We start from the raw sequence: 26,223 nt of genomic DNA, 5'->3' as shown, positions 1-26,223 counted from the left end.
AAGTTCCTCTGGAGCAAACTTTTCCAAGATTGGTGTGATGCCTTCTGTTTCTAGCTTGTTCAGTAACTGGACTGCCGAGGTATCAGCCACTGCGACCTCAGTTTTTATTTTGGAGTGTGCCATCTCAGAGCTCCCGCCCTTCCCAGTGTCCAGGGTGGTCTGGGTGTCCCTCATGACCACCTCGTCACTCCCGCCAAACCACCGGAGTAGAACTTCTTGGGCTTTTTCATCAGGCCCATCATTGCTCCTGTGAAAGAGATTTACGAGCATTTCATATTGGTTGGCTCACCTTCCACGCAATTACTTTCCGCATCATCTTCAAAATCATCATATATATCTTTGTAGTACTCAACGTCGGATTCAGCAATAATTTATCCCATAAAATACAAACATTACACATGGAATTATGTGTTCACGCAGGAGGCAGCCAATTTCAAAGTCTGCTTTGGGTTTCGCTTCCATTATTTAACATTCCAGGCTGTGGTACTTCAGGAGGACTGAAGAAATTAAAGAATGGTTCATTTGGTACAGTTTTCTTAACCATTCTGCGAGTGCTTTGACCTTTGTGCTTCGGCCGGTTTTAATTGTTTTCAATGTGACAATTTTGCTCTCCTCCAGTCGATTTTACAGCCTGTAATTGATTTCTAGTTCATCAAAGAATGAAGATTCAAGCTTGTCAGGCTATGAGTCCATCTAGTATACTTTCGTAATCACCTCATTTGTGAAATACTCATTGGGCTTGAACTTAAACTCCAGAGTGAAGCTCCTCGGCATCTCATGCTCTGAACAATTAACATTCACATCTTGTAGATGCTTCAATATGGGTTCGTCATGCTCCTGTATCCTGCCACTGAGCCCAGACACCTTCTCGAAGACTGTTAACCCGAAATGTGAAATGTTCTCTAGCTCTTCCATCTGCTTGTGTGATTTGTCGTCCTCCGCCTGGACTTCCTCTGAATCCTCATCAAATGTGCACATTATGATATTGTGTAGGGATCTGTAATAGTCACTAAGTTCAGGAATTCACATACAACCACTCCTTTGATCGACTCAATTTACATGTCCATAATATAAAACAGTGACATGTACCTCATGTCGTTCACAGAGAGCTCATGTTCACATTCACCGAGAAGTCTCCATCTTTTGCAACACTGATGCTTCATAGCCAAGGTCCCAGGTTCGATTTGAGGCTTGGGTCACTACCTGTGGAGTCTGCATGTTCTCCCTGTGTCTGCATGCATTTCTTCCGGGTGCTCCGGTTTCCTCCCACAAGTCCCGAAATACGTGCTTGTAGGTGAATTGGACAATCTGAATTCTCCCTCTGTACCCGAACAGGAGTCAAAGATGGCGACTAGGGGCTTTTCACAGTAACTTCATTGCAGTGTCGATGTAAGCCAACTTGTGACAATAAAGAAAGATTATTATCATTATACCAACAGTCCCGGACGATCAGCGACTTTCAGCTGTGTGTCCAGCTTGTGAAAGGCAGACTGACTGAGGTTAGCCCTCGTCTTAATGTCAAAGTCGCATTGTAATAATGAGTTATTTCAGAACACCATCGATTTCCATCTGGTTTTGATGGTTTCTGGCGATTTCTTACTAGCTTCATTCTTTTTGAAATTGTGCCTTCATCTTTTTTGGTCAGACTCTTCTGGTCCTTGGTTGCAATGAGATCGATGAAGAACTATTCATCCGGAGGTCTCTCGTCAACCACATTTACTGATATTATATGGTCCATTGAATACATCCATATATCCAATGGTTTGTTTCGAATCACTAGCTTTCGGGGCACTGCTCCTTCCTCAGGTGAATGGAAGGAGCAGTGCTCCGAAAGCTCGTGTTTGAAACAAACCTGTTGGACTTTAACCTGGTGTTGTAAGACTTCTTACTGTGCTCACCCCAGTCCAACGCCGGCATCTCCACATCATTTCTGACCATATCACACCAAAATTGAAAAGATTCTGTTCGCGGCCTTAGCCAGGATAGTGGAGGAAGAGGTGGATCCGGACACTTTGGTGGCGATATTTGGGGTTTCAGAGAAGTCGGAGCTCATGGAGAGGAGGAAGGCTGATGTCATGGCCTTCGCCTCTGAATGCACGGAGGTGAATTTTACTGGAGTGGCGGTCAGCATCGCCACCGGGGGTAGAGGCTTGGTTGGGTGACCTGTACGACTTCCTGATAAAGTATGAGTTAAGGGGCTCTGTAGAAGCCAGCTATTTTCTATAGGTAAAAGATAGCTATTTAGCATTAAGCCCCTAGTCTATTAAATACCATTTTAAAACTCACTCATAACCTCAGGTCATTTCAAAACACAGTCAGCATTTCAAAACATAGCTTTAGCAGAACACAGAAACCGATAGATTAAAACAGTTTTCTTATTCAGCTAACAAATACATTTGCAAGATAAAGTGACCAAGGACAGCGCAGACTCCATGGCAACGGCACAGCAACATAATGTCACTATTGTCCTCAGCAAGAATCCAGTTCAAGCAGTTTGCGATAAGGAAGCCAAATCACATTCCATAGCTCATACAAGAATACATTTGAGGTTAATGTTGCCTATTAACGAGTGACAACTAACCCTCAAATCAAACTCATTTGATGTTAATCCAAACCAATTAGAATTACATTGGGGTGTAGATAGATGGCTAAAGTCTAATATGATTTGGTATAACTGTGATGGATTTTCGGCCATCTCTCTCTCTTTCTCTCTCTCTCTTTCCGGAATCAATCTATACTTTGACTAAACTATTCGCTGTCTCACTGTTTTTCATATTTCACTTTCTGCTGGGAGCTTTGTTGTTTGTGACTGTATTTCAGGAGCTGTTCATCACGAGAGGGGAGGTGGGGTGGTGAAAAAGGGAAAGAAACTGTACAGACTGTGTAGTTGATTGCTGGGAAATATGTTTCCTGGGCGTTTATTTGCTGTAATCTGTTTTGATACATATTTGTAATAAAATAGATTTAACAGTAAATTGTTGAATCTCCTACTAGCAACATCCTGGGAGTTACCATTGATGAGAAATTTAACAGGACGAGCCAGCAGCATGGTTCGATTCCCGTAACAGCCTTCCTGAACAGGCTCTGGAATGTGGCGACTAGGGGCTTTTCACAGTAACTTCATTGAAGTCTACTCGTGACAATAAGCGATTTTCATTTCATTTCATATAAATACTGTGGCTACAACAGCAGGTCAAAGGCTCAGAATCTTGTGGCGAGTAAATCACCTCCTGACTCCCCAGAGCCTGTCCACCATCTACAAGGCACAAGTCAGGAGTGTGATGGAATATTCCATAAAATACACTTGCCTGGATGAATGAAATGTATTGCCATTCCTTCACTGTTGCTGGATCAATACCCTGAAATTCCCTCCCTGATAGCACTGTGGGTGTACCTACACCTCAGGGACTGTAGCGAGTCAAACCAGCAGCTCACCAGCAACTTCTCAAAGGCAACTAGGAATGGTCAATAAATGCTGGCCTAACAAGTGACACCCACATCCTGTAACTGAATTTTAAAAATATGAAGTTCAAAGCGGAGGTGTCTGAGGTGATTCATTTTCATGAAGAATATGGACATATCATATAAATAAGGGGTAAAATTCTTCAGGGGATGCATGGATCTGTGAAGGTGCAGGACAGGTGGAGAGAGCAGTGGAGAAGAGTTAGATATAGTTCTTGGGGCTAATGGGATCAAAGGATATGGGGGGAAAGCGGGTACAGGTTACGGAGTTGGATAATGAGCCATGATTGTAATGAGTAGTGGAGCAGGCTCGAAGGGCCAAGTGGCCTACTTCAGCTTCTATTTTGTTTGTTTCTATGTTAATAAAGGATTTAGTATCCTAGGTTTTATTAGTAGGACCATAGAGTACATGGAACTTATGATGAACTTATACAAGACACTAGTTAGACTTAGCTGGAGTTCTGTGTTCAGTTCTGGATGTCACAATATAGGAAGAATGTTAACACATTGGAGAGAGAGTGCAGAAGAGGTTGACAAGAATGGTTCCAGGTATGAGAAACTTAAGCTATGTGGATAGATTGCAGAGGTTGGGACTGTTCACCTTAGAGAGAAGAAGGCCAAGAGGAGATTTGATAGAGATGTTCAATATCATGAGGGGGCTCTGCGTGGGTTTCACCCCCACAACCCAAAGATGTGCAGGATAGGTAGATTGGCCACTCTAAATTGCCCCTTAATTGGAAAAAATAATTGGTTACTCTAAATTTAAAAAAAAATAATCATGAGGGGGCTCGACAGAGTAGACAGGGGCAAACTGTTCCTGCTCATAAAAGGATCAAGAAGGTTGTCGTATGAGGAACGGTTGAGGACTCTGGGTCTGTACTCTTTGGAGTTTAGAAGGACGAGGGGGGGATCTTCTTGAAACTTACAGGATACTGCGAGGCCTGGATAGAGTGCACGTGGAGAGGATGTTTCCACTTGTAGGAAAAACTAGAAGCAAAGGACAAAATCTCAGACTAAAGGGACAATCGTATAAAACAGAGATGAGGAGGAATTTCTTCAGCCAGAGGGTGGTGAATCTGTGGAACTCTTTGCCACAGAAGGCTGTGGAGGCCAAATCACTGAGTGTCTTTAAGACAGAGATAGATAGGTTCTTGATTAATAAGGGGATCAGGGGTTATGAGAAGGCAGGAGAATGAGGATGAGAAAAATATCAGCCATGATTGAATAGCGGAGCAGACTCGGTGGGCCGATTAGCCTAATTCTGCTACTATGTCTTCTGGTTTTATGGTCTAAGAACGAGAGGGCACAGATTTAAACTGATTTACAAAAGAAACAAATGTGAGGTGAAACACTGCAAGTGGATTGGTTCTGGAATGCACTACGTAGAAGTTTGGTGGAGGCAGGTTCAATCGAGACATTCAACAGGTGATTATTATTCGATGATTATTATAATAGAAACAATGAGCGGGATTCTCCAGCCAGGTTCACCTACCGACCGGAGAATCCTGCCCGAGGTCAATGGCCTTCTCCTTTGTCCCGTGGCGATCTTGTAGCGGGAGGGGCGAAATAATGCAGCCCAATATGTAAGGAGAAGGCGGGAGAATGAAGATGAGAAAAATATCAGCCATGATTGAATGGCGGAGCAGACTCGATGGGCCGAGTGGCCTAATTCTGCTCCTATGTCTGATGGTCTTAAGTTATAATGCTCATTTGGAGAGCCGGTACAGCCACAATGGACTGAATGGCCTCCTGCACCGTAACATTTATGTGATTGAAGTCAATGAGTACAAATGTAGCCTAAACCTCGTTGCTGACTTGCCACAATTTACATTTTTAATTTAACTTACCAGTGAGCATGCTGATTATCAATCCTACGAGAACTGTACTCAGGCAACCGATTGAGCCATAGTAATAAAATGATATGGCATATAAATTCTCTGCAATGTCGGGCCTGAAATAGAAAAACAAAACAAAACATTAATTTTGAAGAATTTCATATTCAGTTCTGGGTGAGAAATGTGACTCCAAAACCAGTGTCATAAAGTTAAATAAAGACAATGACAAGGGTATGAAGACAGAGCTCGCTAAAGGAAAACAGTTTAAAAGATTAGGTGGGAGAAAAGCAGCGGTACACATTTGAGGTAATATTTTCTAACTCTCAACAAAGATGTATTCCATTAATAACGAAAGACTCTCTGGGAAGAATACACCATCTGTGGTTAATTAAGAAAGTGAAGAATGATATCAAATTGAAAGAAAAGGGTCTGGATTCTCTGGCCACCGCCTCCGAAATCACGTTCAACGATCGGCCGGAGAATCCAAGTTTATGACAGAATCGGGGGCTGTGCTGTTTTTGCGATGCGATGCCCCCCCTAAAACGGCGTACTCTAGGGGTACGCCACGCCACGTAGCGACGGCTTCAGGACGTTGCCTGAAGCCCGCCCCCCGATGCTCCGCCCCTGACCGGCCGAGTTCCCGACGGCATGGATCTCTCATGGTCTCACCCGTCAGGAACTCGGCGGGGGCGGCTGCGGACTCAGTCGAGCACCGCCACAGTCAAGGGAGGGCCGACCTGTGGGCAGGAGGGACATTATTCGCGGCTGGGGGCATTGTGGGGGGGGGGTAGTCCGGGGCGCATGAGCCGGCCATGGGGTGGGGGCACTATTTAACGGGCTGGGTCAGCGTGCGGCCTCCGCCATGGAGCACGGCATGGCCGCTTTAGGCCGCCGCCGTGCGCATGCACGATCATGGACCCATCAATTCTCTGGACCGTATCAGCAGCTAGTGCCGGGTGCTGTACGCTGCCGGCATGCTGGCCCCCGGCAAAACGAGGATTCGGTGCCGGTTTGCGCCATTTTTTCTGGCGTAAAACGCCACTATTCTCACGCCGGCATGGGGACATAGCCCCAGATTCAGAGAATCCAGTCCAAGGTATATTGGGCAGGATTCTGTTTGGTAGATTCCCGGGGCTGAATTGTGTGAGGTTCGTGTTTCAGTTGAATGAAATGAAATGAAATGAAAATCGCTTATTGTCACAAGTAGGCTTCAAATGAAGTTACTGTGAAAAGCCCCTAGTCGCCACATTCCAGCGCCTGTTCGGGGAGGCTGGTACGGGAATTGAACCCGCGCTGCTGGCCTTCCTTGGTCTGCCTTACAAGCAGCTATTTAGCCCACTGTGCTAAACTATTCAGAAAACGAATCAGGACATGCAAATGTACCAGCTCTCTGCTAGCGCAAATTCAGAACAATTCCTGACCCAGCGGGCATATTAACCGCTGGGGCCAGCGTCAGCGCTGAGGAGCTTGGCAGCTGGAGATGTTTTTAAGTGTTTCACTAACCACACGCTCACTGCAGCCACCATGATGACTCACAGAAGACCTGCCCTCGAAGTTGGGAGTCCGAGGTGGTCTCACAGTTCCATGCCAGGGAAACACTATTCCCTTAGAGGATGATACTGGTGTGGTAGTATGACTAGGGGTATTACGGTACCTTGGAAGTGAGCTGCTATTGGTGCAGAGGACTCACTGAGAGGTAGGTAGCTCCGCCTACAAGGTGGGATATAAGAACCCGTGCTTCCCGGTAGTCGGTCATTCTTCTGTACGTCTGCTGCTGGGCACACATCTTGTGCATTAAAGCCTATCGTTTGGATCTCATCTTCGTCTCGTGTCCAATTGATGGTGCATCAATTTAATGCACAAGTTTTTAAAGGATGGAGCTTCGAATCAAGCCAGAGTGCCTTCGACTCAGCCCGCACGCAGCAAATGTAACAGCAGCATTTAAACACTGGCTGGCGTGTTTCAATAGTTACTTGAGCACAGCCTAAAACAGCCCGACGAGGGAATAAAATCTGCATATCCTCCACTCGTGCGTAAGCACCGCCGTGTATACGCTCATAGAGGACACAACAGACTATGACGAAGCCATGGACTTGCTTAAGGGACATTTCATCTGGCCGGTCAACCAGGTCTACGCACGGCACTTGCTGGCCACGAGACAGCAATTCCCTGGTGAGTCTTTAGACGAATTCTACCGGGCCCTCCTTGTTCTGGGGAGAAACTGCGCCTGCCCACAAGTTTCTGCGGCCGAACACACCAAACTTTTAATTAGAGACGCTTGTGATGATATGATCTGCATACTCGTCTGCCATTGGGCCAGAACGTCGGCTTACCATTGGCCCTGGTCGGTCATGTGCCTCTCGACCGATTGGCCGAGAGGCTGAGTTAACCACGCCTCTATCAACGAGGTATAAATGCTCAGAAGCCTGACGATCGTTCCTTTCCACTGTAGACGATCGCCAGGCTGTGTTCTAGTTAATTAAAGCCTGACATTGGTAAATCACTCGCCTCGCGTGCAATTGATGGTGCATCAACGCTTTCGTTGCAGGTATTCAATCTTCCCAGATCCGCCAGAGACTCTTAGAGAAAGAAACTTTAAGCCTCGCCGAGGCACGGGCCCTCGCCTCCTCTCTAGATGTCGCTAATCGCAACGCCCGCGCGTATGCTCCCGACCGCACGGCGGCCCCCTGGGCAGCATGGAACGCGCCCCCCCTCACCTCCGCAGACCCGGACCCCCCTCAGGCCTACGCCACAGGGCACCCCGATAAACCCACGGGACCCGCTACTACTTTTGCAGCCAGGCCAAGCACTCCCGCCAGCGCTGCCCGGCCCGCACCGCAACCTGTAAAGGCTGCGGCAAAAAGGGCCATTTTGCGGCCATTTGCCAGTCCAAGGCGGTCGCTGCAGTCCCAAGCAGCGACCACGGGTACCCCCCCGCGCTCCTCATGGGCCCCGCGCGACCCGCGGACCTTGCTGCCTCCACCTCCCACCGCCACAAGTGATCCCCGGGCGCCGCCATTTTAGGCCCCCGACGCCACATGCGATCCCCGGGCGCCGCCATTTTGTGCCCCCGACTCCACGTGCGATCCCCGGGCACCGCTAATTTGTTCACCCCCCACCACGTGCGGCCGGCGGCGGCCGCCATCTTAGATCAGCACCGAGGACCCCGCAAGTGACCACTCGCTGCCGGATGACGACTTGGAGTTCCTGCCACGACTCGGCTCAGTAACATTGGACCAGTCACGGCCCAGCATGCTGTCCACGGCGACCACGAAGATCCTTCTCAACGGCCATGAGACGAGCTGCCTGCTGGACTCCGGGAGCACAGAAAGTTTCGTCCAGCCCGCCATGGTAAGATGCTGCGCACTTCCCGTTTACCCGGTAAAACAAAGAATCGCTCTGGCCTCCGGTTCGCACTCGGTCCAGATCACAGGGTGCTGCATTTCCGACCTCAAGGTCCAGGGGAGGGAGTTTAAAGCCTATAAGCTCTTCGTCCTTCCCCACCTCTGCGCAGCAGCACTCCTGGGGTTAAATTTCCAGTGCAACCTCCAGAGTTTAACGTTCAAATTTGGCGGCCCTATGCCCCCCCTTACTGTCTGCAGCCTTGCGTCCCTCAAGGTCGATCCCCCATCCTTGTTTGCAAACCTCACCCTGGATTGCAAACCTGTCACCACCAGGAGCAGACGGTACAGCGCCCAGGACCGGACCTTCATCAGGTCCGAAGTCCAAAGGCCTCTGAAGGAAGGGTTTATCGAGGCTAGCAACAGCCCCTGGCGAGCACAAGTGCTGGTGGTAAAGACCGGGGAGAAAAATCGGATGGTCATAGACTACAGTTAGACCATCAACAGGTTTACGCAGCTGGACGCGTATCCTCTCCTACATATCTCCGACCTGGTCAACAGGATCGCGCAGTACAATGTTTTTTCCACGGTGGACCCTAAGTCTGCCTACCATCAGCTCCCCATCCGCGCGAGTGACCGCAAGTACACTGCGTTGGAAGCAGACGGGCGACTCTACCACTTTTTAAGGGTTCCTTTCGGTGTCACAAATGGGGTCTCGGTCTTCCAAAGGGAGATGGACCGAATGGTCGACCAACACGGTTTACGGGCAACCTTCCCGTATCTCGACAATGTCACCATCTGCGGCCACGACCAGCAGGACCACGACACCAACCTCCGCATATTTCCTCCGTACAACAAAACTCCTTAACCTGACCTAGCCATACTCGGCTACGTAGTGCGTAACGGAGTGATAGGCCCCGATCCCGAACGCATGCGCCCCCTAATGGAGCTCCCCCTCCCCCACTCCCTCAAAGCCCTCAAGCGCTGTTTGGGCTTCTTTTCATATTACGCCCAGTGGGTCCCCAATTACGCCGACAAAGCCCGCCCCCTCATCCAGTCCACCACTTTTCCCCTGTTTATGGAGGCCCGCCAGGCCTTTAGCCGCATCAAAGCAGATATTGCAAAGGCCACGATGCGCGCTATCGACGAGTCCCTCCACTTTCAAGTCGAAAGCGACGTGTCGGATGTTGCTCTGGCAGCCACCCTGAACCAAGCGGGCAGACCCGTGGCCTTCTTCTCGCATACCCTCCACGCTTCCAAAACCCGCCATTCCTCGGTCGAAAAGGAAGCACAGGCCATAGTCAAAGCTGTGCGACATTGGAGGCACTATCTGGCCGGCAGGAGATTTACCCTCCTCACAGACCAACTGTCAGTGGCTTTCATGTTTGATAATGCACAGAGGAGCAAGATAAAGAACGATAAGATCTTGCGGTGGAGGATCGAGATGTCCACGTACAACTACGACATCTTGTATCGTCCTGGTAAGCTAAACGAGCCTCCCGATGCCCTGTCCCGCGGCACCTGTGCCAACGCACAAGTGGACCGCCTCCGAACCCTCCACGCGGACCTCTGCCACCCGGGGGTCACCTGCTTTTTCCATTTCATAAAGACCCGCAACCTGCCCTACTCCATCGAGGAGGTCAGGACAGTGACCAGGGAATGCGCCATCTGCGCGGAGTGCAAGCTGTACTTCTACCGCCCTGAACAAGCGCATCTGATAAAGGTTTCCCGCCCCTTTGAACGTCTTAGCATGGACTTCAAAGGTCCCCTCCCCTCCAGCACATACTTCCTCAACGCGATTGACAAATATTCCCGTTTCCCTTTCGCCATCCCCTGCCCTGACATGACCACGACCACCATTATCAAAGCCCTGCACACCACCTTCTCCCTGTTCGGTTACCCCGCATACATTCATAGCGATTGGGGGTCCACATTTATGAGTGAAGAGCTGCGTCAATTCCTGCTCAGCAGGGGCATCGCCTCCAGCAGGACGACCAGTTACAAACCCCGGGGTAACAGACACGTCGAGAGGGAGAACGGTACGGTCTGGAAGACCGTCCTGCTGGCCCGACGCTCCAGAAATCTCCCAGTCTCCCACTGGCAAGAGGTCCTCCCAGACGCCCTTCACTCAATCCGGTCACTTCTCTGTACCGCAACTAACCAAACGCCTCATGAACGTCTTCTTGTTTTTCCCAGGAAGTCTTCCTCAGGGGCCCCACTCCTGACCTAGCTGGCTACCCCTGGGCCCATTCTGCTCCGGAAGCATGTGCGGGTGCACAAGTCTGACCCGTAGGTCGAAAGAGTCCAGCTACTCCATGCAAATCTGCAATACGCGTATGTGAAGTATCCCGACGGCCGGCAGGACAGGGTCTCCCTCCGGGACCTGCCACCCGCCGGATCTTGGCCACACCCCCTAACACCAGGAGCCCCCCACCCCTCTCCCCGACCACCACTGCCCCCAGCACCGACGCCCCCACTACTCAGCGGACAGGAACCCCCTCCCCCGGGCCTGGTCCCCGCTAGCTCTGACCAGGGGTACGGACACAGGAACAAGATCGTCGCTCCCGGAGCCACGGACGACCACCGCTCCGATGTCGCCGGCACCGTCAAGTAGGACATCGAAGGTGCCCACTCGACTGATTGAATTGATGTGACCTACTGGTGGACCTCTGCCTGCGGATGGACTCTTGTGATTTTTCTTTTGTTCTTTACCTGTTCCTCCATTTTTCCCCCCCCTAATTGTGCACACTGTACATAGTTGTTATTTTTCCTTTTGCACATAAGTTACGGGTCAGTGGGCAGCCATCGATGCAACGGTATGACCTAAACATCTCTAGTCATATTACCAGTCTCACATACTCACGGGACACCCCCCCCCCCGCCCCTTCATGCCCGGGTTCCTCCCCCCCCCCCAGCTTCTTTTTCAACAAGGGGTGAATGTGGTAGTATGACTAGGGGTATTACAGTACCTTGGAAATTAGCTGCTATTGGTGCAGAGGACTCGCTGCACCATTGGCCCGGGTAAGTCATGTGCCTCTCAGCCGATTGGATGAGAGGTAGGTAGCTCCGCCTACAAGGCGGGATATAAGAACCCGTGCTTCCCGGCAGTCGGCCATTCTTCTCTACGTCTGCTGCCGGGCACACATCTTGTGCATTAAAGCCTATTGTTTGGATCTCATCTTCGTCTCGTGTCCAATTGATGGTGCATCAACTGGGGAATTAATAATAGGAAAGAAGTGGAATAACCTACATGTCTCACATTCGGCTGGGGGTGATTGTTTCCCTGAGCTCATCAGGACTGCTAGCTCTCCCTCTATGGGTGGGGTAGATTCAGAGAATCCAGTCCAAGATATATTGGGCAGGATTCTGTTTGGTAGACGCCGGGACTGAATTGCGTGACGTTCGTGTTCCCATTGAGGGCGCTATTCAGAAAATGAGTCAGGACATGCAAATGTACCAGCTCTCTGCTGCCGCAAATTCAGAACAATTCCAGGCCCAGCGGGCATATTAACCGCTGGGGCAAAAGGCCAGCCAGTGTAGAGCCGGCCAGAAAGGAGGGAGAACCCAGTAAGGTGTAACCGGGCCTCGTGTAGATAATGTTGTTGTTAAATAAATATCCTTATTACAATTTGCTGTGGACTCCCCATTGAACTGGTGTCGAGGGTAAAATTGGAATAATAATAATCTTTATTATTGTCACAAGTAGGCTTAGATTAACACTGCAATGAAGTTACTGTGAAAAGCTCCTAGTCACCACATTCCAGCGCCTGTTCGAGTATACGGAAGGAGAATTCAGAATGTCCAATTCACCTAACAACACGGGTGGGATTCTCCGACCCGCCGCGCCAGATTTCTGTTTCAGCACGCCGGCGGTATGCCCCGTTACACTGGCTGCTCAATGTGGCTTCCCAATGTGGGGCAGCCTCACGGCGTCGAGAACACCCCGGGATGCCGGCAAAATGAAGCATCCCACTGGCGGACAATCCAGCCCCATGTCTTTCAGGACTTGTGGGAGAAAACCGGAGCACCCGGAGGAAACCCACGCAGACACGAGGAAAACGTGCAGAATCCACACAGACAGTAACTCAAGCCAGGAATCGAACCTGGGACCCTGGTGCTGTGAAGCAACAGTGCTACCCACTGTGCTACCGTGGTGCTGCTGATGTGCAAGTTGATCGGCTGAGCCGCCTCCCTGAAAAAATGTTTTTTTGAACTCGCATACGGAGTTTGTTGATTTGCATGCTGCTTTTCGGGTCTTCATGAAACCCCCAAGCTCCTTGCTTGTAAATAGTGTGCCATTGTCGGTGACTAAAGCTTCTGGAATATAGTGTGTGCTAAACGCAAATCTCAGTTTCTCGATTGTTGCCTTTGAAGTTGTGGACGACTTCCTGTGGACCTCTAGCCAATTTGAATGCGCATCGATTATGATCAGGAACATGGAACCTTGGAAAGGGCTGGCAAAATCGGCCTGAAGCCATACCCATGGCCATTCCAGCCACTCCAAGGGATGCAGAGGTGCAGTGGGTGGGAGCTTCTGCAGTTCTTGGCACACATTACATTGTTGGGCCAATCACTCCATCTCTGCATCCAGGCCTGACCACCAGACATAGCTGCGGATGAGCATTTTCATTTCGGACACTCCTGGGTGTCTGTTCTGAAGGTCCCTCAGTATGGGGTCCTGACCTTTGTGCGGGATCACGACGCGAGTTCCCCAGAGGAGGATGCCGTCTTCCACACTGAACTCTGCTATTTTGGTGGTAAAAGCCTTTGGATTGGATTTTTGTTTATTGTTATGTGTACCAAGGTACAGTGAAAAGTATTTTTCTGTGAACAGTACATGAAAATAAAATAAAAGAAAATTAATAATAGGGCAACACAAGGTACACAATGTAACTACATAACACCAGGAGTCTGGTAACAGCGAGGAAGAAGCTGTTTTTGAGTGTATTCGTGCGTGTTCTCAGACTTTTGTATCTCCTGCCCGATGGAAGAAGTTGGAATAGTGAGTAAGCCAGGTGGGAGGGGTCTTTGATTATGCTGCCTACTTTCCCCCGGCAGCGGGAGGTGTAGATGGAGTCAATGGATGGGGTGGCAGGTTCATGTGATGGACTGGGCGGTATTCACGACTCTGAAGTTTCTTGTGGTCTTAGGCCGAACAGTTGCTATACCAGGCTGTGATGCTTTCTATGGTCTTTGACTCACTGGGTAATTTTCAATACTGTGCTCCATGTGGAATTATATGTCGAACTTTTGACAATAGGGCGCCCATTTGTTTCCATTCACCTATCTGGGCCGCTGTCACTGGTAACGTATCCATGAAGTGCTGTGCGGCAATAACTTCATTAGTTCTAGGAGGCGTTGGTGGTCTCATCGGCAGCGCGAGTCGACTCAATACATCCGCGTCTGTGATCTGTGTGCCCAGCTGATGCTCCAACTTGTATGGCGCCAGTAGGAGGGCCCACCTCTGGATTCCCACTGATGCTGTGGGCAGAATGGCGTTATCGTCTCTGAAGAGTCCCAACAGCAGTTTGTTGTTCGTTAAAACAGTGAAACGACGGCCATGCACATACTGATGGAACATCGTGACAGCAAAGAGCTTGGCTAAACCCTCTTTCTAGATTTGCAGATAATTACATTTGGTCATGGCCAGCGTTCTGGAGGCGAATTCAATCGGCCACTTCCTACCATCGTCCATCTGATGTGATAAAACGGTACCACTGCTGTATGGCAAGGCTTCACATGTGACCATAGAAGAGAATTTCATAGAATTTACAGTGCAGAAGGAGGCCATTTGGCCCATCGAGTCTGCACCAGCTCTTGGAAAGTGCACCCTACTTAAGCCGACACTCACCCTTTCCCCGTAATCCCATAACCCTACCTAACCTAAGAGCAGTTTCTGCATGGCCAATCCACCTAACCTGCACATTTTTGGGCTGTGGGAGGAAACCCGAGCACCCGGAGGAAACCTACGCAGACACGAGGAGAACGTGCAGACTCCGCACAGACAGTGACCCAAGCTGAGAATGGAACTAAGGACCCTGGAGCTGTGAAGCAACTGTGCTCACCACTGTGCTACCGTGCCAGGAAAGGTTTGGTGGGATTGCAGTGCGTCATTGCCGGATGAACTCAGCTGCATTTTCATGTTAGTGAATACTTCTTCCTGTGGCGCTCTCCACCCCCACTCCTGATTTTTTTTTTAAGCACGACGTGTAGAGGGGCTAAAATGGTTGCAAGGCCAAGGATGAATTTTCCACAGAAGTTCACTAGTCCTAGAGATGAACATATGGGGGACTGGGCAACTCCACCTCTTCCACATAGGCTGACCCTGCAAACTCTGGCAGATAGTAATGTTGGGGACATCAAGGATCACATTTCTTGGGTTAACGCAGGGATAACAGCCAATGGAATTTTGGAGCCATCATTATTGAACTAACCTCAAGTTTGTAAAGCTTGCTCCATAAAGCAGTGCTTTCTTTTCATATTGTAGTAACCAGAATTCTGCCATATATTTTCACACTCCACAGCAAGTCCAATAATCATACTTTAACGCGAGATATAATTGTTATGAACAAAAAATTATATTATAAATTGAGTGTAATACCTCAAAGAAAACCATAGGATTTGTTCCTTGAAGTCACTGTGCTTCTTAAACCAGGCCAACATATGGCGAAGTTCTAACCCTAGCTGACCTATAATAATAGGTTAAAATGTTATTTTGACCCTGAAATCTAACAAAGTAATCATGTAAAAACACAATTCTTGAATATTTAGGTTCTGATGAAAGGTCACAGGGAAATGCTAATTCTTTCTCTCTCCACTGATGCTGCCGGATATGCTGAGTGTTTCCATCATTTTCTTTTTTTATACCCAATATAAATGCTTGATTCAGGCTGATTTTCAAACAGTCTTTAGGTGGATTTGTCCTGAGACTCGAAGATTATTGTACGTGAGGAGGAGTTACAATCAGTAAAGTAAAATCAATGCTTCAACTCACTTCAATATTGATTTGCTCACCTTTCTTCCTGTTTGGTTGGTATTAGGGTGGTTAGCATTGATGTTACATTCACAGGGGTAGAGGTGGTGGCATTAGCTTCCAGGCAGCCTGCTGTTGATGTCTCGAGCAACTCTGAAAGTTCTCGAGATGGTGGATAAATCAGACCACCGATTCCTATCCACATGGAAAAGGCTACTCCTACAAACCACCCTACACACGCACCCTGTGAGAGAAATAGAGAAAAAAAATACTTTAAAGAATAGTGCATGAATTACAAACACATCGAGGTCTACGTTTCAAATAGTCTGTATTGAATTCACTAATCAGCCAGAGTAAGAATTACTGTAACTGTACCGTACAAAACATTTGAATCATATCCCAGACCTCCGGGAAAGTTCTATCTAATAAAGTTGCCTGCCAGAGATCTCTTTATTTAAATCCTGATGTGAAGGGTGACATGAAATCTTTAGCCAAGCTTGTCAGCTAAACAGAACTTTTTCATAACACATATCATGCCCCACTCTAGAAAAGGCAGACGTCTATTACCAAGATGACAGCTCGAACTGGTCACCGTTTGCTGTGAGATAGCTGCTCAGTAAAATTTGGTGGTAGGCAATCTACATTTCAGGAGTCAATGAGAAAATTATTCTCAATATTCCTTTTACTTGGACTTTCTGTTCTGTGTCAACCCTGATACACTGGGTAACATTTCTGCCTCTGAGATACAGGTTCTGGATTCAAATCCTGCTTCAGGATTTCAACTGAGAAATCAGGACTGACACTCCAGTGCATTATTGAGGGAGAGTATTTTGGATGAGCGGTGAAACCAAGTCTGCCCTCTCAGATGGATGTAAAAATCTCGTGCACTGAGTTATCCCCAGCATCTGGGCCAACATTTACGTTTCAATCAGATTATCTGATCACGATCTGTTTGTGAGAACATGGTGTGCATATATTAGCTCCCACATTTCCTGCATTTCGGAAGTGAATTCACTTCAAAATCACTTCATTGGCTTTAAGGTGCTTTGAGACAGTTGGTGGCTATGAAAATGTGCAATAGAAACACAAGTCTTTTTTCCGACACTTCCAAGGCATTGTGCTGTGTTTTGCTGCGTTTGTGCTAATGCAAGCTAAGTCCACGATGGGAGCACATGCACCCATGATTCAATGGGCAGCTTATGTGTAGATGCACTGCACGATACACTGTCCATAAAATTCAATGAGGCTGGAAAACAGGCACTGGGATTAACCAGTGTCCATTACATCCGTGTTGCTGGTTTATTTGAGCGATTTCTGCATAAAGCCAAGGCTAACCTTGGTGTTGAGTGGTTGCACCCCGAGCAGTGGGTGCAAAATGAAGAGAGGCCAGTAACACTTAGAACCAGCATGTGGTACTTAAAGACAGCCTATCTCTCAGAGGGAACATGTTCTGAATGGAACAGGTGCTGAAAATGATGATGGAAGAGAATGAGAGGGAAGACAACACTAAACACAAAATTGAATAGGTGAGCTTCAAAATATTTCAACATTACACTTGGGGTTTTACTGAGGAGTGGAGGGGGAGGGGATAGTCTTTGCAAAGGGCTGGGAGGTCATCTAACAAAACTTGCAGAAAGCAGTGCAGCAGATAACTGCGGCAGCCAAGGCCTGGTCTAGCCCTGAGGACTTAGATGCAGTGTCATAACAACTTCAGAGACCTCACACAAGTGGTCAAAGTAAGTAAATGCATCATCAATTGAAATGCCTACCATTGCTTCAGTTGTCTCACACACTGTTCAATGCATCACACCCCCTTCACCCACCTAGTGACAATTTCTATCGATCATGACCCATACCAAACATCCTTATTCCTTGCTTCACCCTCACACACTTTGCACTCCTGCAAGCCTTACACCTACATCTCACAGTGGCTGTGTGTCAAATACAAATTGTCCACCACCCAGTGCACAATACTCACTGATGCATCGTTCTCTCTTGTATTAATCCCAGTTTTAACCCTGGCTAAAAAGACCGAGGGCGGGATTCTCTGCCCAGCCAGCTAGCCATTGGGGTTTCCCATTGCGGGCATCTCCACATCGTTGGGAAACCCCAGGGCTGCCGGCACAATGGACAATCCCGACAAGGGAGAATCCAGGCCCTTAACTTTTACCTTTTTTTCCCGAAACATGGAGGAACAGAGTCATAGGATTGCTAATTAGTTTTCACAACAAGAAAAAAAACATTTATTTAAAAATGAAAAGTTTGATTATGATACACTTGTCCTTTACTCCCCCTTAGTTTCACAAATATGCACAGATTTTAAGGTTAACATGGGTTATAAATCATTCTCAAAGGCTGTGGTATAATCAGACCAAGTCAGCATGGATTTATGAAAGGGAAATCACGCTTGACAAATCTACTGGAATTCTTTGAAGATGTAATTAGTAGAGTTGACCAGGGGAACCGGTGAATATGGTTTATTTAGACTTTCAGAAGTCTTTTGACAAGGTCTCAAATAGCACATTACTATGTAAAGTTAAAGCATGGGATTGCGGGTAGTGTCTTGAGATGGATAGAAATCTGGTTGGCAGACAGGAAGCAAAAAGATTGAATAAATGGGTCTTTTTCCAATTGGCAGGCAGTGACTAGGACCCCAACTGTTCACATTATATATTAATGATTCGGACGAGGGAACTAAATGTATTCAGGAGGATGCAGAGACGCTTCAGCGGGATTTGGACAGGCTGAGTGGGTGGGCATATGCATGGCAGATGCAGTATAATGCGGATAAATGTTAGGTTATCCGCTTCAGTAGCAAAAATAGGAAGGCAGGTTATTATTTGAATGGGTGTACATTGAGAGAGGTGGATACTCAGCGAGACCTTGGTGTCCTTGTGCATAAGTCACTAAAAGTAAGTGCGCAGGTACAGCAGGCAGTAAAGAAGGTAAATAGTATGTTGGTCTTGAAGACTAGAGGATTTGAGTGTAGGAATAGAGATGTTTTACTGCAATTGTATAGGACATTGGTGAGGCCACACTTGGAATGCTGTGTGAAATTTTGGTGTCCTTATCTGAGGAAGGATGTTCTTGCTCTCGAGGGAGTGCAGCGAAGGTTTACCAGGCTGATTCCTGGGATGGCGGGACTGTCATATGAGGAGAGACTAAATCGTTTAGGATTATATTCATTGGAGATTAGAAGAATGAGAAGGGATCTCATAGAAATGTATAAAATTTGAACACGATTAGACAGAGTAGATTCAGAAAGAATGTTCCCAATGGTGGGGGAGTCCAGAACCAGAAGTCATAGTTTTAGGATAAGTGGTAAACCTTTTAAGACTGAGGTGAGAAGAAACTTCTTCATTCAGAGAGTGGTGAATCTGCGGAACTTACTACCACAGAATGTGGTTGAGGCCAAAATGTTGTGTAATTTCAAGAAGGAATTAGATAAAGCTCTTGGGGCTAAAGGGATCAAGGGATATGGGGGAAGGCGGGGTCAGGGTCTTGAACTTGATGATCAGTCATGATCATAATGAATGGTGGAGCAGGGTAAATTGGCCAAATGGCCTCCTCCTGCTTCTATTTTCTAAGAATGTTTCTAGGGTATAATGTCTCAGTAACACACAGCCCCTTTTAAACACATAGGCTGGCTGTGGTCAGACACACTCTTCACTCTGAACTGGAGTCAATTTCTGTGCATTTCTCCTCAAAGTATCCCAGGTGATTCTCAAACCATGAACCATCTTGTCTCACTAAACTGTGACTTCCATGAGAATGATTTCAAATGCCGGTTTCCAAAAGACACACTTTCAAATCTTCTTTCAGACAAGGTTTTCCCTCACCTGCTTCCATCAAGGTTTCACTTTCAGGTTTTACACAACCCTCTTGAGGATTCCTTTGTCTTGACTGCTACACAAACTTTTCACAATTGCTCCAATTGTCGATTCCCAGACTGTATTAAAATGGCACCTCTGCTTTGCTTTCCTACTTTAAACATGGTTACTGCAGCTGTCTCTTCAATTCAGAACACTTGATCTGCTTTCACTTTGAATTCTCCTGAACAGTACCTTGCACAAATTTCTGGTTTCTGTTCCCTTAAATTTAGTCTTCCAAAGACAATCCTTCTGTCCCAGTTCCCTGGTTGTCTGGACTTCATCTCGTTAGAACATAGAACATAGAACAGTACAGCACAGAACAGGCCCTTCGGCCCTCAATGTTGTGCCGAGCCATGATCACCCTACTCAAACCCACATATCCACCCTATACCCGTAACCCAACAACCCCCCCTTAACCTTACTTTTATTAGGATACTACGGGCAATTTAGCATGGCCAATCCACCTAACCCGCACATCTTTGGACTGTGGGAGGAAACCGGAGCACCCGGAGGAAACCCACGCACACAGGGGGAGGACGTGCAGACTCCACACAGACAGTGACCCAACCGGGAATCGAACCTGGGACCCTGGAGCTGTGAAGCATTTATGCTAACCACCATGCTACCCTGCTGCCCCGAATCTATGCGAAGTCTTTGCGAAGTCTACACTTTTTCTATGCAGTCCCGTTGTAATAATAATCTTTATTATTGTCACAAGTAGGCTTACATTAACACTGCAATGAAGTTACTGTGAAAATCCCCTAGTCGCCGCACTCCGGCGCCTGTTCGGGTACTGTTATGGGCCAGGGTTTAGAGAACCCTAAAGTGTATCATGGAGTTCACCTTACCCACAACTTTTAATAGATTGTGGTTATGGGGAGCACACGGGCTTACTCTGCCGATGTGATGCAAACATAAATCTACAGTACTTTTAAATTAAAACAATGTTCATTTATGAAACCAGTTAACATTTTATAAACCCACAGTAAACATTTTTTTTTCTTCAAGTAAAATATTTATTCAAGGGAGGAAACAAAATAAAGATTCACAATGAATTGTTCGAGAGCTGGGCACAGTTACCACAATTCAAGAGATTTTGCTTCATTCTATACCAGTCCAGTGTTTTTTTAGAGATATTTTGTTCTAACATATTTAACAAAATAACACAGCCTTAATATCCAGAAAACAGTTTCTATATTTTTACTCCACTGCCCCATGACAACCAGCTCCTCAAATCTAGCCATGAACGGTCTCCACCGGACCTCAAAGCCCTCCTCCGAACACCTGAGGACAAATTTGATCCATTCCAGTGTTTATGGGTCCATTAGATTGAGATCGGGACAGTGGGATGGGTGGAGAATCTGAGTTAAATTTACAGAATTAACAATACAGAAACGCACTCACCCCCTGACAGCACACAGCAGAGAATCAGGACAACATGAGCTGTTCAGACAGTGATTCTGGCTTCTCATTAAAACTCCGATCTCCCAAAACGTGTCCCACTGGGTTACCCAGTGAGCAGTGTGAGTGGCTCAGAGTTATCACCAGAGTTATTACTACAAGGATTAAAGACGGGGTAGAGTTTCTCGGTGAATGTGTCAGTGAAGGTGTACAGGTGAGACATGTCCTCAGTATCGTAAAATGACACCTGTCCTCCCTCATAATCCAGGTAAATTCCCAACTTCCGGGGTTTCACTTTCCGCTGGAAGATGACATCCGGGATTTTCAATGATTTGCAGTCTGCCAACCGGGCGATGACCCAGAATCCATTCTCAGTTGAAGGAATGGTCAGTCCTTTCCTGTTGACAGACTCTCTGCAGACACCCACAATCCAGAGAGGTTTGTTTCCAAGACCCACCTCCCAGTAGTGTCTCCCTGATGTGAAACTCTGGGAGCTCAAAACATGCAAAGATTTGTTAAATCTTCCCAGATGATCAGGGAGATCTTGCTGCTCATTTCCGGCCCTCACATTAGTCAGATCCTGGGAAATGATGAGTTGGTTGTTTGCTGTCTCCGGGTCCAGGGTGAGAGATGCTGGAACTGGTGAAATCACTGCTCTCATTTCCCTCCACACTTTGATGTATTTGAATGGTTCACCAGCGATAGCCACAGGTAACTGAGTGGAGACAGTTCCAGGCTTGTGAAACTCCATCTGACTCCTCATCAACAGGTCTTGAATATCCTTGAGGAACTCTGGGGCCTCTTGTACCTCCAGCCTCGATTTAAGATCTCTTATTGCTGCTTCAAGAGAAGACATTTCATCCATGGTTTTGGTTAAATTGTTTTCCATTTCCTCTAATATTTTATTGCTTTTTCTCTCCAACTCTGCTTTCATCAGCTCCTCCTTCTCAAACAGGAACTTGTGCATCTTTTCAAATTCACTGTTGATTTCATTTCTCAGTCTGTCAACTTCAGCCTTTAAGTGGAAAATCCCATCCTCTCGTTCTCTTTTACTGTGAAGACTGAGCTCCATTTGCTTCTGCAGAGTTTCCAATGATGTTTCTAACTTGTTCTTGTATATATGAACAGCATCTTTGATATGTAAATCCTTGTGAGTTTGATGTGAACTCCAGCAGTCCACACAGATCGCTCTCTGCTCCACTTCACAGAAGAGTTTCAGCTTCTCCTCGTGTTCCTGACAGTAAAACTCCTCCTGTGGCTGTGTCACCTTCACCTTCACCTCTCTGAACTTCTCCACGATGTTGATGAGGGTCCGAGCGGGCCTGACGTTCCTCTGGGTGAAGACCTGTCGACACTGGGGGCAGGAAACATCTCCCGGGACCTTCTGCCAACTCTGGGAGATGCAGGAGCTGCAGAAATGATGTCCACATTCCAGAGACACCGGGTGGGTGAATATCTCCAGACAGATGGGACAGGTTAGCTCCTGTGTGAAATCTGGAGATGCCATCTCAGTGCCCAGAGTCTCTCTCTCCTTCCCTGTTCCAGCTCTTTCACTTTCAATTCCTCCACAGTAAACATCTTAACAACTATCAACACCAATAAATCCCTAAAGAATATAGTATGCGATAGTTAACCCTTAATAAATTTCCAAACAACATTTGGAAGACAAAAGATGCTTTTAACACAGAGATCAGGTTTAAATTCACTATTGAGAGCAGTCAGCACTTTGAAATCACCCAATTGATTTGGAGACAGTCTTTAGTTTGCAGAGAGATCCATGCACATCTGCTGGCTTTCACTGCCGCTCCTATTTCTGAAAACGAAACTAAAAACTCACTCTATAGCAGCCTGCTCAAAAACGAAAGTAAAGCAGACAGACAGCCCAGCTCCACCCACTCTCTGTCATCACTGCAGCTCTCTTCTAACCACCCATTTCTTAAAGGTACACCCAGTACAGCTAATAAATATACCCCCATTTCTTAAAAGGTACTCTTGAGAATGTGAAGCAAGGGTTAATAGCTAGAACAAGCCAGAATGACCGGGATACATTAGTGGAAAATCACAAGTAGAGGAATGTGTTATTGAAGCCATTGAAGGAGAATGAACTTGCTCAGATAAGGGAGTGATATTTGAAGTTGTGAGCCGACTCATGACTATAAGCCGAACAGCCTTGAGAAACACGGAGCATGGCCGGATGACAGGATATGAAATGTGGGAGCCGCTTGCAACTATAGCTAACACCTGCTAATTAAGCTAAGACTGCTACATACTCATGTGCCAATAGATAACCTCAAAGTCTGTAAAATCATGTACTGGAACTATTGCAATAACAAATGTATGCTTTGTAATGGGGGCGAGCTCAAGTGAATGTAAGGGACAGCCCCCTAATAATACATATAAAAGAAGGATGTTTTGAGCAAAACTTTGGCACTCTCCAAGGTGGTTCTCCGGAATACCTAGCGAGCGGCCCCGATCGTAATAAAGAATATTCTGAAGTACGGACGTGTTCAAGACCGTTTCTTCCGGACTGAGAGACAAGTGAATTAGAGACGCATTCACACTCTCACATGACACCTTTTCAAGATGGTTTCATTTTTCACCTTTTCACTTTCCTTTAAGAAATATGGTCAATGAATATACTTTTTTTTTTAACAAAACAAAACAGGAAAACATTGAATAATAACAGTCCATTTTTGTCCTTCTTCCTCCAACTGGAATTCTTCTTGATTGACAGTCTCTTTGAACAAGAAGATCTTTGCACGATCTATCCATTTCTCCAGACCTCGGCATTTCTCTTTAAAGTCAGATACGTTAGTTCAATCTGATCACAGAGTCCCTTGTAATTCCCCAACATAGAAACATTGGTTGTCACAGCTTTCAGGCAGTCAAATGCCTGTTGAAAGTCTGCTGTCTACTGAAATTTTTGGCGTTTCTTCAGCAAGTCCATCAGTGGAGCAACCACACTACAAAAAGATTTTGCACAAATGTTCGATCAAATCCATTCATGCCAATAAATCGCATTATTTCCCCTTGTGTCGAGGGTATTGGAAACTCCTCAATAACTTTTATTTTCACATCCCGTGTGACCATTCGGCCCTGTCCGATTGTATGGCCAAGGAAAGTGACTTGGGTTTTTCCAAATTCACTTTTTGCTAGGTTTACCACCAAACCCGCCTCAAGAAGTCGATCGAATAACTCCTTCAAATGCTTTAAATGTTCTTTCCATGTCTGGCTGAAAATTACCAGATCGTCGATTTATACCGCACGATTGGGTAATCCTGAAACAACTTTGTTAGTTAACCGTTGAAATGTGGCTGGGGTGTTTTTCATGCCAAATGGCATAACTTTGAATTTGTATATACGATCGGGAGTCAAAAAAGCTGAAATCTCCTTCGCCCTTTTGGATAAAGGTACCTGCCAGTTATCTTTGAGTAAATCCAGTTTGGAAATAAAAGCGGATTGTCCCACTTTCTCAATGCAATCCTCCAAATGTGGAATAGGATAAGAGTCCGTTCTTGTAACTGCATTAACGTTTCTAATAGTCCACACATAACCATTGGGTACCATCCGGTTTTGGTACCATCACAATGGGTGAGCTCCATTGGCTGCAACCCCTTTCAATTATGCCATTTTTAAGCATACTCTCAATCTCTTTGTTAACCTGTGCCAATTTTAAACGGTTAAGTCTATATAGATGTTGTTTGATTTCAACAGCATTTTCCACATCCACATCATGTATAGCCATTTTAGTACTTCCCAATTTATCTCCACAAACTTGCCCATGTGATATCAATAACTCTTTCAGGTCAGTCCGTTTTTCCTCTGGAAGGTAACTCAACAATTTATCCCAATTTTTAAGAACATCCTAATTTTCCAATTTAATTTGAGGTATGTCAAATGCACAGTCATCTGGAGTTGGTTCGTCACTTTGAGTTAGAATCATTAAAACCCTCTCCTTTTTCTCTCCTTCCCTTTCAAAGTACCTTTTAAGCATATTCACATATCATACGCGGTGAGTTTTCCTTCTATCTGACGTTCTTACCACATAATTCACCTCACTTAATTTCCTTTCAATCTGATAAGGTCCACAAAACCTAGCTTTTAAAGGTTCACCTACCACTGGTAACAATACTCAAACTCTATCTCCACAGGCAAAACTATGAACTTTGGATTTCTTGTCCGCCACCCGTTTCATTACATGTTGTGCACTTTTTAAATGCTGTTTAGCCAATTCACCTGCTCTATTTAATCGTTCCCTGAAATTTGACACGTAATCCAATAATGTAAATTCCGACTGCTCACTCACCAATTTTCCCTTAATCAATTTAAGTGGTCCTCTTACCTCATGACCAAAAAAGAACTGATTTGGTTGACTCATTAGGTGCATCCCTAATTGCAAACAGTACGAATATAATTCATTTTTCCCAATCCTCTGGATAATCTTGACAATAAGCCCTCAACATTGTCTTTAATGGCTGATGCCACCTTTCTAACGCTCCCTACGATTCTGGACGGTACACAGTTGATTTAAATTGTTTTACTCCTAAGCTATCCATAACTCCTTTGAATAACTTTGAGGTAAAATTTGATCCTTGATCCGATTGTATTTCTGTGGGTAGTCCATATCTAATAAAGAATTTAAGTAACTCCTCCACAATCATTTTAGCAGTAATACTGCGTACTGGAATGGCCTGTGGAAACCTAGTAGACACAGCCATTATAGTCAAAAGATATTGATTCCCACTTTTTATTTCAGGAAGCGGTCCTACGCAATCAAATAAGACCCTTGTAAAAGGTACTTCAAATGCTGGAATGGGTATGAAGGGCACTGGTGTGGAAGGGAAATTAACACAAACCAACTTCGAAGCATGCTGGAAAATGCTTGACTATAGTTCAACACTGCTTTTGGACTAAAATAAGTAGGTCAGGTAACATAAACAAAATACTGCTTAATATTCTGGTTTTGGCCTCATAATGAAAAGACATTGTCCTCCGAAAGATAACAAAATGTGTACTCGAGTTGTTTTTAGCAAAGGGCAAGAACACAAGTACTACGTATTTCATCTTATGTACTTTCCAAGGTCTATTTCATATAAACATGCCTGTTTACTTCAAGCTGTTATTTCAGACTATAAAACTATTTGTCTTCAATCGAATCTCAGAGTGCAGTGCACTGGCTTTTGCAGCTGGAACACTCTCTCTCAGCAAATATATTTGTGTAAATAAATTTCCTTAAATCGAACCTCGAGGAATGTGTCTTTATTATGATTTCCACAACAGCTGCTTTTATCACTGCTTGAGGTTTCCGTATCACTTGACATGTGTGACATGATTGACAA

General features: G+C 46.2%; 1 protein-coding gene across 1 annotated transcript in view; it reads right to left on the bottom strand.

Annotated features, from left to right (window-relative positions):
• Positions 1–26,223, bottom strand: part of LOC119953541 — an 87,203-nt gene that overhangs the window by 5,789 nt on the left and 55,191 nt on the right. Inside the window, exons 8-9 of the mRNA XM_038777912.1 lie at positions 15,653–15,855; positions 5,310–5,413 (exon numbers count right to left, since the gene is read on the bottom strand). Of these exons, the coding sequence (XP_038633840.1) occupies positions 5,310–5,413; positions 15,653–15,855 (307 nt within the window). The remainder of the gene's footprint in view (positions 1–5,309; positions 5,414–15,652; positions 15,856–26,223) is intronic.

Source organism: Scyliorhinus canicula, chromosome 18 (genome assembly GCF_902713615.1).
Source record: "Scyliorhinus canicula chromosome 18, sScyCan1.1, whole genome shotgun sequence".
Taxonomy (NCBI): Eukaryota; Metazoa; Chordata; class Chondrichthyes; order Carcharhiniformes; family Scyliorhinidae; genus Scyliorhinus; species Scyliorhinus canicula.
Note: the sequence above shows the minus strand (reverse complement) of the source record. Positions and strands in the feature narration are given on the sequence as shown.